This window comes from Pezoporus flaviventris, unplaced genomic scaffold, assembly GCF_033815535.1.
Source record: "Pezoporus flaviventris isolate CSIRO_AGI_PZ_B2104156 unplaced genomic scaffold, CSIRO_AGI_Pfla_v1 ptg000035l, whole genome shotgun sequence".
Classification (NCBI taxonomy): domain Eukaryota; kingdom Metazoa; phylum Chordata; class Aves; order Psittaciformes; family Psittacidae; genus Pezoporus; species Pezoporus flaviventris.
In genome coordinates this window covers 3,611,718-3,624,812 of record NW_026892583.1, presented here as the reverse complement: position 1 = coordinate 3,624,812, position 13,095 = coordinate 3,611,718, and the positions used below count along the sequence as shown (strand labels likewise).

Here is a 13,095-nt window from a genome sequence, read left to right as displayed (position 1 = left end):
CTGAATTCATGGTCTCGGGAGGATTTTAACACTTCAGCACAGTCAGGCTAGACAACATTTCAATAGAACAGACAGAAAGATCTCTGCACTTCTTTCTTGCCAGCTCAACAGTGTTCTGCATTCTTTATCAGAATGGTTTTCCCATTAGGAATGTGAAGCCTGGAGCTGGAATAGCCTCTTTTGGCTAGGGACAGGTATTATCCGGATGATGACAACCAGAGGGGGCTTATATGTTGCACCTTGTACAAGCTGTGACTTTCACATCCCAGTTCCAAGGAAACAAGAGCACTTACTTTCCTTCCACTGCAGGCGTGAGAGGTTTGGTTGTTGAGGTACCTACTCTGCCAGGTGGTGTCTGACTTCTCTCTCTCACACTGGTGGGTTCAGGACCAAAGGGCACCACACCAGGAACTAGAACAGAGAAAAATAAACAGAACCTCAACTTTGTGGGACAGATGAACAAGTCTGGTAAGCTACAGATTGTTTCTGAAATGGCAGATAAGCAGAAACCTCAACTTTGTGGGACAGATGAACAAGTCTGGTAAGCTACAGATTGTTTCTGAAATGGCAGATAAGCAGAAACCTCAACTTCGTGGGACAGATGAACAAGTCTGGTAAGCTACAGATTGCTTCTGAAATGGCCCAGATGAGCAGCTTTCCCATCTCAGACCCAGTCTGTCAGCAGACAAGACATAAGAAGGCTTTATTGCTCACAACCACCTTATTTCCAATATATGAAGTTTTATACACTGGACAGCTTTGGAAGCTATTACCCCTTTGACACTCAGTAAACTCACTGGTAGAACAGGGCCGCCCATCTGGCTCATCCGGACACGCGCAGACGAAGTCAGAAGCTCTGGCGAAGCAGAGGTGTGTGCAGCCTCCATTGTTCACTCCACAAGCATTAGAACCTGGAAGGAACAAGCAGCTTTCTAAATAGGTTGCATGGACCAGGTTGGAGCTCAGAGTAACAACCCTTTTTCCTGCTCAGCCAGAGACGCTTTCTGGCACATGCTCTTCATCTGACTGATAAGAAAGTGATGACAATAGGCAGACACTGGTAGGATTAAGGCAGTCTTGAAAGGAAGGCACTGTAAATCATTAGACAGGAACCCAGTCAGCACAGCTGCAGAGACTAAAACCCCAAAAGCTCACATTCTTCTGTTTTAACACAATGTCAGATGAACAACGCAGAAAGTGACATTAGCTAATCAAAGCTGTAACAAAACACCATTAAGAAGTACTTGACTGAAATGTCATAGGCAGACATGGAATGTGCACAGGGAAAATGCATTAACAGTCTAAGAAAGGATTCTGTCTTGACACTTACAGTAGCACAGTTGTTAAACATCCTTCTGTCTGCAATGAGCATTTGCCTGAATCAAGGTACTCCTATTTACCTGTCTGTCTCTGAGGGGAAACCACAATGATATCCATCAGTCCCTCAACATTGGCCAGGACTGTCTCTTTGTTCCGCCCCGAGTATTTGTCCACTCTCTGGATAGATTTGGTTTGCCAGTCAGTCCAGTATATCCACCTATCCTGCTGCTCAGGGAGACAGCAAAGTAAAAGCACAGCCATTAGCATGGTTAGCCACGAAGGCACAGGATATCCATAAAGAAACCATCCCAGTGGCAGAAGGCCCCAAACAAAGGCCTTTTCAACCCCTTCCTGTTTTACCATAAAGAAAATGACTGTCTACACCCCACAGGAGTTCGGACAAACTTCCTTTGTTAGCTCCACAGAAGAGTTAAGTACTGTCCCCTCAGCTATCTTGGTTTCCCCAGACTGTATCAGTTCCCTGTCCCCAGGCTCCACTGTCCAAACTCATCAACACACCGGGGAGAACGGTGGCAGCAGGAAAATCTTCTTACCTGTGTCAGAGCAAAAGGATGTGACACTTGGCTGACCAACACTTGCCGTAGCTTCCCATGGAGGTCACAACTCTCTATGCGATCAAGATGCGCATCCACCCAGTAAATCCTGGAGGAACACGGAAAGAGGTGAGCTTGCATCTATACGATCCCTTTTCACTTTCTAGTCAAGATGGATCAGACAAAAAAGCAAACCCAAACCCACGATGCTACTCATAAGCCAAGCTAAAAAACTTCATTACATCCCTTAACCCTATGCAAACAGAAGACAATCTTTCACCTCCTGGTGTCATAATCCAAAGTCAATCCATTGGGCCACCCTAGGTCAGTGTTAATCAGGATTTTACGTTCAGAGCCATCCAAGTTTGCCCGTTCAATTTTAGCAATGTGACCCCAATCTGTCCAGAAGAGATACCTGAAGAGATAAAATGCAAGTATAAGAAGACCATTTAGCCTAAGGGCAGTTTCAGTTATGAATTAAACTGCCATTAACTGATTTTTCAGGTTCAAAGAAGATCATGTGGCCTGCAGCTTGCATTTTCCAGCTACCTGCCCAACCTTCAAATTCACTGTTTGCTTGATTACGTCTGTCACTTAGAGCCAGCCCCTTGCTGGTACCTGCAGATCCAAATGGCACATCTCTCCTTCATCCCACAACTCCCTCTTCAATCTGCCTCTGCACAGCCCTTCTCCCTGCCCCACCAGTACCCCATACTTACCCCTTCTTGGGAAAGACAGCAATGGCTCGGGGCTCATCCAGGCTGTTATTGATCAGCACTTTCCTGGAGCTTCCATCCAGTCTAGCTACTTCTATGGTATTGCGTCCTGTGTCTGTCCAGTAGAGGTTCCTGGCAACCCAGTCCACTGCCAGGCCATCTGTAGTCTTCAGGCCCTGGCCAATAACAGTTTCCATGTTGCTGCCATTCAAATCAGACCGTCTGGATGGAAATCAATGACAAATGGCAGTGAGGAATGGCAATCTCCCACACCTCCATGTATGATCCCCATTAACCACAGGGCCACCTCATACTGCTATCTCCCAAACACCTTTTCTCCCCAGTAGTCTCCAGCAGGTTAAACACACCTTCAGCATTTGGTTCAGCGATACACATGATGCTGTGTACCAAAGACAAGGTGTAAGCACTGGCATACTGCCATCATCTCAGTCTCCCCAGCTTACTGGCACACTTCACAGCTCACTGTGGCACAACCAGCACAAGCATCTGGGTAACCTGGGCACTGGCCAAGCAGATGACTGGCACCCACCTGATGACATCAAGAAATACATCTGTGTAGTAAATCTTGCCATCCACACTATCATAGTCCAGGGAAATGACGTTGTTCAGCTCAGGGACAGGGATGTGCACATCTGTGTGGTCACTGGTATCCAGAGAGATGCGACGGATGGAAGCACGGCTGGAGAAAAGTAGGTAGGTCTCTGGAGAAGAGTCACACGTCTGCTCATCTCTCTTCAGCTGGATGCCAGTGGGGCAGGCACAGGAGAAGCCAGTGGGGTGAGGCAAGCAAAGGTGGGAGCAGCCACCATTACGAACTCCACATTTATTGAAGCCTTTAGAAATAGGGAAAGTTTAATGATCCCACAGAGCAAAGGTTTATTTTAAAGGCTATATACATGCACAACTTGCTGGTAGCTGAATTCATCCTAACCATCCCAGCCTTGCTACAGCCCTTCATACAGAGACTGCCTCCTTCTCCTCCAAGATTCATGGTGGGTATGGGCACTGGGCAAGGTGAACAGGAACGCACAGAAGGGGGAGCATTAGGAGCAAAATCTTGACCTGCATTCCTTGCTAATCAGAGCTTTCCCATGTAAAAAGGAACAACCAAATGCTGATAGATTCACACAACTGCAGTTTAGCTTTATTATTGCTGCAAATGGTAATGCTGACAGAAAGACCCAACCCTGTGGGGAAGCAGCGTGACAATGCACCAGAGGCCAGGCTGACAAAGAAGCTTCTGTTTCAACTTAGCTCACACAGTGGCAAGTAAACAAAGGCATCAGAGAAGCCTGCTCAAAGTGCCTGACATATTAGGGTCATATCTTCTTCTTTTTAATTGAAAAACCCCCAACATCTATTTACTAGGAGGGGATAAACCCAGAAGAGAGGTGCAGGGAGTGGGAAGAAGACAGCAGGGACATGATGGCTTGAGTTTTGGTTAGCTTTAAGCTATATTGTAAAGTTATACTGTCAAGGGTGATGTTCTGCTGTTAGGAGCCACAGGAGAAGCAGCACAGAGTTTTCTGTAGAAGCATGCATTGGGGAATTTCCAACAAAATGAAGCCACAGCACAAAGCAACTCCCACTGACAAGCAAGGAGGCAAGATGGGGTCGTACAGGATCCCCAGACAGTAACATAAGGAATCCGACTCTGGCACAGAATAGTCGGAGAGCATGATGTATATTATGAACAACTAAAGAAGCAGAGATTTTCTAGAGGGAAGTGGCAGATGGGAAGATGAGAAAAAGAGGCTAGAACTTGAAATCAGGTTTAAACCAGCATAAGAGGAATCAGTGCCTTTTGCAGTTAAAAAAGGGAAACTGTCCAATGCCAGTAAACTCTGATGAAGCCTAATAGGGCATGACTCATTCAGTTGTCCTAAGAAAGTGGCTCTGCTGTGTGTGAGGATGTCAGTGCAGGCCAGCGAAGGAAATGGGATGAAGTGGGGAAAAGATATGCAGTAATAAGCAAACATCAGATCTACGGAGCTGGATAAACAGGGAGAAGTGCAAAAACAGTTAAACAAGGGGAAAAAAGAAAAGAAAAGCTGATTTTTGAGCAGTTACTCTATCACTCATGCTTTACACCAAACAACTCTCTTCAGTGACAGCTCTAAGGGGCTGCCCTAGTTACCACAGACACCCACTGCTTTGGGAGCAGCCGAGCAACTCACCCAGGGGCCGTGCCCTGTCAACAGCTTGAATGTCCATGAGGCCAGGCAGGTTTGCCCTCACCAAGATGACATTGGCACCAGTGTCCTTGTCAGCCCTGTGAATGCTGCGAGTTTGCCAGTCAGTCCAGTAGATGTAAGAGTCCAGCAAAGTGAGGCCATAGGGATGTTGCACTGGGGACAGCAAGGTGTGGCGGTTCGCACCATTGAGGTCTGCAGCCTCAATCCGCTAAATAAAGAAGTAAAACATCAGCTCCATAATCAAAACACTGATCCTCTTGCTAGCAGTTACTAGGTTGAGTGGGAAACAGGCTAAACAAATGATACTACTCAAGTGCACCCTCCCCATAAACTCAGAAAAGCTTATGTACCCCTCTCTCTTTTGATAGCTTGCTCAAGAGCTTTAAAACAGCCTCCAGGCTAACAAAGACCCAAGAACAAACCCTGCTTAAGAACAGAATCGGACCTCAGTGTGTGCATCAGCCCAGAGCAGCTGGGATCCAGCCTTATCCACTGCCAGTCCATTAGGCCAGCCCAGGTTGTTGCTGATCAACACCACACGTCCAGAGCCATCCATTCCAGAGCGTTCCAGCTTGGCGTTCTCACCCCAGTCTGTCCAGTACATATACCTGGGGAAAAGCCAGCAACTATTATGGAAACGGAAGTCAAAAGTCCTGTTCTAATCCCTACATAGCCTCTTGACAACACTGACCCCATCTCATGGTATAAAGCTATTGCCCGGGGGCTGTCCAGGTTCTGCCAGACCAAGACTTTCCTCATGGAGCCGTCGAGGTTGCCCACTTCAATCCGGTTTGTTCCTGTATCTGTCCAATACATCTTCCTGCCAATAGCATCCACAGCCAGCCCATCAGTAGTCAAAAGACCTGAGAAAACAGAAAGGTGTACTGGTATCCTCCCAGCTTAGCCAGGAGTTCTGGTATTCCCCTTGTGCACCTCATGAGGCAGTTGCTTTAGCTTTGCTTGCCCTTCCACTGAAGACTTAAAGATTATTCTAGCAGGGTAGCAGAGAACCACTCTTTTCATGCTGCATGGAGGCAAGAGGCTCCCAGGCCAAACTCTCTCTTACCTGTAGTGATGATGTCCTCAAACTGTGAGCCATCAAGGGCAGCCCGGCTGATTTTCCGCAGTGTGCTGTCTGACCAGTAAACCTTTCCTGGGTGGAAGGAGAAAGAAACTTCTAAGAAGCCCACAACAAAACCAAACCAAATCCCAACAACCAAACAGTAAACTCCTTAAAAACCAGATCCAGGTCTGACTACCAGCTAGCACCATTCAAAACGGGAATATCAGCAGCATAAGACTATTAAGTTAGAGTGATAGCTAGATGATAGCTAGTATTTTCCTATCTGGACATTCCTTTCCGGACTAGAAAGGAATATCTGCAGCACATAGGAGATAAAAACCTACACAAATTTACAACCTACAGTAAGATCTGCACCTGGATCTCTATCCAGATATTTAGCTATGAAGTCACTTGTTGCCTTTCAAACAGTCAGATACATTAAGAAGTTCAGACCTTCACGAGGATCCACTCCAATTGCAATGGTGTTCTTCATGGTGACATTGACCGAAACAACAACATCTGCAAAGTAGGGAATATCCAGAGACACCATGCGGATGTCAGTCCTTCTGGCAAAGATCAGAAAGCTGGTCATTCCTGCAGAGAGGTGAAAATGGACAGGTATCAGTGAGGAACAAGTTCAGCCAACTGTAGGCATCATCAACTGACCATTCTGAAGGTGACATCCACTTCAGTGGAAAAGGGAAGTCTCAGACACATCTCAGCTTATGGGGCTCCAGGTACAAAAACTTTACTGAGCGTTACTGAAAGGTTCTTTACATCCAAGTTGAAAATGAGTGAACTCATAGAAGTTACTTCTGCTCATATGGAAATGGGAATTAGAAGTAATAAGGAAAAGAGTGAATATACCATGGCCTGAAGTCAAGCGTCTTCCTCAAACAGAGGGTCCATGGCAGGAATGTGTACAGACCTTATAGAACATAGCACCTTGTAGATAAAAAAGAATCCCTCTCAAGACTGAAGCACAAGTATAGGGGAAAATGTGACATCTGCTTTAGCTGCCCAACATAATTTCAAGACATATTTGTTCTGCATCAATCCAGTATCAGTAAGTTTCTTCATAGTAATTCTAACTCAAATTGAAGGTACAGGAATCAAATGGGTTTTCCAGGGGATAAAACAGATAAGCACATCAAAGTGAACCCTGTTCTCTAACAAGACAGGAGCAAAAGGCAGCTGTGATACAAAACTTCAGTGAGAACCCTACAGAGAGGACTAACCAGGGGAGCAGGTCTTGCCATCAGATTGCAGGTTGATCCCAGTAGGGCAGGTACAGCTGTAACCTTTTGGAAGAGGTGCCAACAGGCACAGGTGACTGCAGCCTCCATTGCCAACTTCACACGCTGTATGTACTATAGGAAAGAGGATGAGAAATCCATAAGCCAGTAGCACAAGCAAAAAAAAAGTGGTGTGACAGCTACAGAAATGCATTCTAGAATGCCCTTAAATACCAAGCCAAGAGTTGTTCTCATGCTGTCATATCCCACCCAGAGATTTAAGGCACTGAGGGCTGACAGACAGGTCAGCTCCTTGCAGGAGAGCTGTGCCATATACTAGAGCCTGAGCAAGGCTCAGTGTGGGCTGGGGTGAGCTCTGTACCTGGTGGCCTGTGTCGGTGGAAAACATGAATATCCATAAGATTCTCCAGATTGTCCTGCAGCGTTTCCCGAGCCTGCCCAGTCCTTCTATCTGCACTCTGGATGCTTTTGGCCTGCCAGTCTGTCCAGTAGATTCTCTCGCCATAAAGAGTAAGTCCAAAGGGGTGAGGCAGATTGCTCCCAATCAGCACCTGGTCAGATTACCCCCAGCCCCAAAGAAACATTACTAAGAAGTCACTAAGGGGAAAAGGCTTCCCTTGCCCCCTCTCAACATCATAATGCACAGTCACAGCAAAAGGAGAGTGATGGGGAACATCAGCCCTCGAAAGGAGGTTCCCCTCAAACGGAGTTTGCACGGGGAGCATTTCTCTCCCAGTGAAAGCAGCCCAGCATGTCTTGATTTGGAGATTTCACTTTCAACTGGAGAAAGAGGCAGGGGCCATCAGCGCTCTGTGCTCTAAGACTTACGCCTCAGGCTCCCAGACACCCTCCTCAAAAATGGCTCCCTTACCTTCCTGTTGCTTCCATCCAGACTGGCATACTCGATGGTCTTCATGCCTGCATCTGCCCAGTACAAGCGCTGTGACTCGTAGTCAATGGCCAGGCCGTTGGGCCATGTCAGGTTGGAGGAAATGATCACCAGGCGGTTTGAGGCATCCATACCAGCACGCTCAATCTTGGGGCTGGCTCCCCAGTCAGTCCAGTACATGAACCTGAACACAAGCCCAGACAGAAGTTGAGTGTCCATATTCCTTCACTGCCACTACAGCCAAGCAGTGCCAGAGACGCAAGGGAGCCTGGTGCCTTCAGGCCCTAGCAGGAAGCAGCATTGGGTTAACATTGTACTTATGGTCAGCCTTGGGTTCCTGTACCTAAGGATCATACTCAAATTTATATACCTTGTACTGCCCATGGGCTGGCCTAATTACAACAAGGAGGAAAAAGTTCAAGATAATAGTTCAAGCTCTAAAAATTGACCAATTATTTACCAGTCTCCACTATTTGCTCTTTACACTCTTGCTGCACTGGTCTTCCAGTAACCCATTCAAGGAACGAATAGCATGCCTTTATTCAATACCTTCAGCATTTCTAAAGCAATGGCTGGAAAGCTTTCTCCTATTCACCCCACCCCAGATCCACAAGGTCTTATGGTTCAGAAGCAAAATCTGTTACTCTACTCAGGTTTGCTGTCCATGCCACAGCTGATCCCTCAATACCCTGAAAGAGGGTTTTGAGGCCAAGAGGCCACAACTGTGCTTGACATCAACAGCAATTCACTCCATGGCATGGGGAGTTGGAACTAGATGATCTTAAGGTCCTTTCCAACATTAAGTATTCTGTGATTCTATGAGGACATCCTTCTGACTTAACTCTGGTTGATAAGCAGAGAGCCTGAACACAAATCCAACATAGATGTGAAATAAAGAAACAGAAAGGATCTAGATGGCCTCATTTGCAACAGGTTGTGTACCACATCTTTACTTATTGTCCCCAGAACAACCAAATGAAAACTCCAGCCAGCTCCTGCAAGCTCTACAGGATAACAAGCAATAATTATCCCTGCTTATCTTGTTCCACTAGCATCCAAAATCAGGTCTCTAATTTCAGTCTTTGGCAGGATGGAGAACAATGGCACCACAGAAAGACAACTGCAGAAAACCAAAAAGCCTGAACTTGTTTAGACATGCAAGAATCACCATGTCATTCCAGAAGAAAGAATCTCTCACCCTTCAACAGGATCCACCACGATATCTCTTGGTCTGTCTAGGTTCTCCCATATCAGAACAGTTCTCATGGTCCCATCTGTGTTGGAGACTTCTATCCGATCTGTTCCTACAGAAGTCCAGAAAGAGAATAAGACATCAAAGTTCTTGTGATTCCAGAGATCTAAGGCAAAACCCATCTATACAACAATGCATTTTTTTTCTCCATCCATCTGTTCATAGGTGGAAGATAGGTAAGAAACGTGGCTTAAAGTGTCACCTGCCATCAGACCTCTCAAGTCACCTCTGTGGCTGTCACTGACGCAGAGTCCTGTATGAATGTAAACCAGCTCTTTCCTAAGCCTCAAGGTATCTATGTGGGCATGAGAGAACAGCTATAAAGGAATCACCCCCCTTAGATCTATCTGAACTATGACTTTCCAGCAGGGACCATCCTCCAAACAGTACCTGCTGCACCCTGAGATACACTGTTGGAAGATAGGTAAATGCACAGAAACAGAAATGCAAGACAACAGTTGTGCTTGACTTCTACTATAACCCCTTCTACAGAATTAGTACTGGGGATACTGCAAAGAGAATTAAACTGAGGATTCCACCTCAACTCCCACTTTGTTAGAAGCACACAAAAAACTCCATTTTTTACTAGACAAAAACCAGACAAACTTCAAATGAGACAGAACTACCCAGCTGATTTCCAGTTTTCATCACTAATAAGGAACACAGAAGCCTAGGGAAAGCAGAAGATCCCGGTACCTGCATCAGTCCAGTACAGCTTGTTGGTGACCCAGTCTATTGCCAGTCCAGCTGGACTTTCCAGGCTGGTGTCCACTACAACCTAAATAAAAAGAAAGAAAAAGTGCTTAGTGAGATTAGACCTTAAGGAGTAAGCACTTGGCCAATGTGTTACCCATTCACTAACAATGCTAACTTTCAAAAGGCAAAAGCCCAAGCAAAGCAATGCCATACAAGAGAGTATTAAGGACTCAGAAGTTCAAATTAGTCTTATATTTGGAGAAACATCTATTTTTCAAGTCTGTTCAAACTGCAACTCCAGACTTTCAACTCTTTTCCCCTGTGGCACATTAGCCTAAGGACATGTGCAAGAAGCATTCCCAAGGAGCATGGCTCTTGTTCCAAATGTGATACGTAACAGAGGATTTAATACTTCTTCCTTTCAGGTTCTAGGGCTACAACAAAGGAACTGAGAACAGCTCACAACTTCAACATGCTCTGTGTCCCAATTCAAGGTTTGCCATAGCAGGAACATGCACCAAACTTGGTTTATGAAGTGTTCAGTGACCTCAGGGCTCTTCTGAGCAAGAACCAGGCAAACTAATGAAGCTCCTTAGAAGACCAGTGTATCCCAGTGCCTTCAAATCTGATGCTCAAGGAGATTCCTGGCTAGATGACCACACATAGTTAACACCGTACCTCCTGGCTCGATCCATCCCATTTTGCTCTGCTGATTGAGTCGGTGCTAACGTCTGTCCAGTAGACATAGTCATCCTTTGAGTCCCAGTCTAGAGCCACAGCGCTGCGAACATCAGCAAGGGGAATGACATCATCTGACAGGTCATCTGTGTCAAAGCTGATCCGACGGATGTCCATCCTTCGGGCAAAAAGCAGGAACTTGTCAAGACCTGATCAAAGGTCGAAAGGTCTTCTTTTAATTTCTCTAAGTTCAACAACACAGTGATAGACACAGACAATTCCCTGCTATAGCCAACCTTAACCATTTCCATCACCTCTCACTGGCAGGTCACAGCCCAGGATTTTACTGGTAGCAAAACATCACTGGGTGGGATAGGTGGGCAGGGGTGGGGACACAGTAGTAGGGAGCTGTTTCCTATGGTGGGGAAACAAAGTCAACCAAGGAATGGCTCAGACCTCCCTCAAATCAAATAGCCATTTGAGAACAGCTCGTGAGAATCTAGGAGACAGTTGGCCTAATTCTTCCACATGGCTGCAAACTGAGAGAAACTGTGGCAATTAAGAGGACTGGACTTTTTGTTCATCACTGACACAGCTCCTATGGGCATTTTAGGGAAACAATCAGCTGTGACAAGTAGAGTGGCACCAAGAGCAGCCCTGAAATGAGGATGCAAAGATGGAGCTTCTCTGGATCCCCACCCATCAAGCTTAGTGAGGGCTTGCAGAGCAGGGGAATGCATCAAGAAGGTGAAGCATCCTCTGGTGGGGCCCTTAATACTATTAACTCAGTCTATCCAGCTGCATCTCCTTGGAAACAACTTGATGCTGCTTTTACTCCCCTTGCCAACCCTCTGCCCCCCTCTGAACATCCGAGCATGCAGGCTGTGGTCCCACCTCACTTACTCTGGGCGCAGGCATGGCTGCTGGTCTTGCGGAAGCCTGTGGGGCAGGCGCAGGTGTAACCCTTGCTGCTCGGCAGGCAGAGGTGAGTACAGCCCCCGTTGTTGGCCCCACAACGGTTTCTCCCTGCTCAAGTAGCCAAAGACAAAAACAACCACGCATAAAGCAAAGAGTAAAGAGTATAAACACCAACCAAAGTGGCAAGACCCTGTAATTTGTCTACCCAGAGGTTAATTGAGGTTAAGGAAACATAAACTAAAGCATTAACTCCATTTGTAGGGCTCAACTTTAAAACAAAGCATTTAACTCAATTCCCTTCTAGATTATGGCAACTAAAAAGGAATAAGGAAGGTGTCAGTCATTACTAGTGCCCATTTGCCATTTATTCCCCCTCCCAAAACTGTTCTTGGATAGAGGCCACAAGTGTTTGCTACTGAAAAGTCTCTCCTTCCATGTGGCAGCAGAGGGAGCTGTGGTAACACCTAACACCAGGTTACCAGGGCTGAACTGCCACATGGAGCAAGCTCTCCACTAGCTCTGGGCAGAGGTGGTGTCTGTGTCGATAGGCTGGGTTCAGGCCTGCCATCTCCCTGTTTTACAGGGTGGTGGGTGACAGCAGGTCGTCTAGCAGCTCATATGGGTCTCTACCTTCTCTGCAGTTACCTGCTGGCTGGCGCTGAGGATGCAGTGTGTGGATGTCCATCGGGAAGTGCAGTTTGTTGCGGATGATCTCCTGGTTCTTGCCTGTGAATTTGTTGGCACTGTTGATGCTCTTGGTGTGCCAGTCTGTCCAGTACAAACTGTCCTCAAACACAGTGATAGCAAATGGGTGTGGGAGGCCTGTAACAGACATCCAATACAGGGATATAATTAGGTCCAACAGGACTCAGGCTAGCAGGGAGACAAGGGGAAGTTCTTTCCTCCGCTTGTTGGGCCTTGCCACAGTCGACCTGCACAACCCACCTTACGCTAATACAACAGACAAATTCTCTCTCTTATCCACTAAACACTACATAGCAAACCCCATCCCCCAGTGGTAACAGAATCCATCCCACAGTGAAAGGAGACAAGTACACAAGCAGAAGCCAGGGGCTCAAACTCATCTGTCTTCTTTACTAGAGAAAGCACTCCCTGTACGAAGCTCTGTTACTTACCCTGGCTAATAACAGCCTTCCTATTCTGCCCATCGAGGTCAGCCCTCTCAATGACATGATGCTTGGCATCCACCCAGTACATTCGATGTCCTGCATAGTCAATGGTCAGCCCATTGGGCCAGAAGAGGTGTGTATCCGCAATGATGCGCCGATTAGAGCCATCCATGTCGGAATACTCAATGCGGGGAGTGTTGCCCCAGTCAGTCCAGTAGATAGTGCTGAAGGATGCAAGGAGAGACAGGCTTTAAAACTCATGTGCCACATACTGCACCCACCATCACTCCCTATCAGGGCAAAACAGTTATCAGTCCTGTGACCTCGAGCATGAGACTGGGTAGCAGCCATGGGAGAAGTGTCAGCCAACATGGTAACACCCAATGCTTTCACACTGGTGAAACCTG

The 13,095-nt window shown here is 46.7% G+C and overlaps 1 protein-coding gene across 3 annotated transcripts in view; it reads right to left on the bottom strand.

The window, feature by feature from the left end:
- LRP4 (LDL receptor related protein 4) overlaps nucleotides 1–13,095 on the bottom strand; it is an 83,864-nt gene that overhangs the window by 7,120 nt on the left and 63,649 nt on the right. For 2 of the 3 annotated variants that reach the window (XM_061462224.1, XM_061462221.1), the window contains exons 14-34: nucleotides 12,695–12,912; nucleotides 12,204–12,380; nucleotides 11,544–11,669; nucleotides 10,641–10,849; nucleotides 9,963–10,044; nucleotides 9,213–9,318; nucleotides 7,997–8,198; nucleotides 7,487–7,676; nucleotides 7,108–7,239; nucleotides 6,323–6,463; nucleotides 5,873–5,959; nucleotides 5,498–5,669; nucleotides 5,252–5,414; nucleotides 4,789–5,014; nucleotides 3,141–3,444; nucleotides 2,594–2,812; nucleotides 2,155–2,289; nucleotides 1,875–1,983; nucleotides 1,401–1,545; nucleotides 798–911; nucleotides 294–411 (exon numbers count right to left, since the gene is read on the bottom strand). In XM_061462224.1, coding sequence (XP_061318208.1) covers nucleotides 294–411; nucleotides 798–911; nucleotides 1,401–1,545; nucleotides 1,875–1,983; nucleotides 2,155–2,289; nucleotides 2,594–2,812; nucleotides 3,141–3,444; nucleotides 4,789–5,014; nucleotides 5,252–5,414; nucleotides 5,498–5,669; nucleotides 5,873–5,959; nucleotides 6,323–6,463; nucleotides 7,108–7,239; nucleotides 7,487–7,676; nucleotides 7,997–8,198; nucleotides 9,213–9,318; nucleotides 9,963–10,044; nucleotides 10,641–10,849; nucleotides 11,544–11,669; nucleotides 12,204–12,380; nucleotides 12,695–12,912 — 3,375 coding nt within the window. The remainder of the gene's footprint in view (nucleotides 1–293; nucleotides 412–797; nucleotides 912–1,400; nucleotides 1,546–1,874; nucleotides 1,984–2,154; nucleotides 2,290–2,593; nucleotides 2,813–3,140; nucleotides 3,445–4,788; nucleotides 5,015–5,251; nucleotides 5,415–5,497; nucleotides 5,670–5,872; nucleotides 5,960–6,322; nucleotides 6,464–7,107; nucleotides 7,240–7,486; nucleotides 7,677–7,996; nucleotides 8,199–9,212; nucleotides 9,319–9,962; nucleotides 10,045–10,640; nucleotides 10,850–11,543; nucleotides 11,670–12,203; nucleotides 12,381–12,694; nucleotides 12,913–13,095) is intronic. The other variant, XM_061462223.1, reaches the window with a different exon arrangement.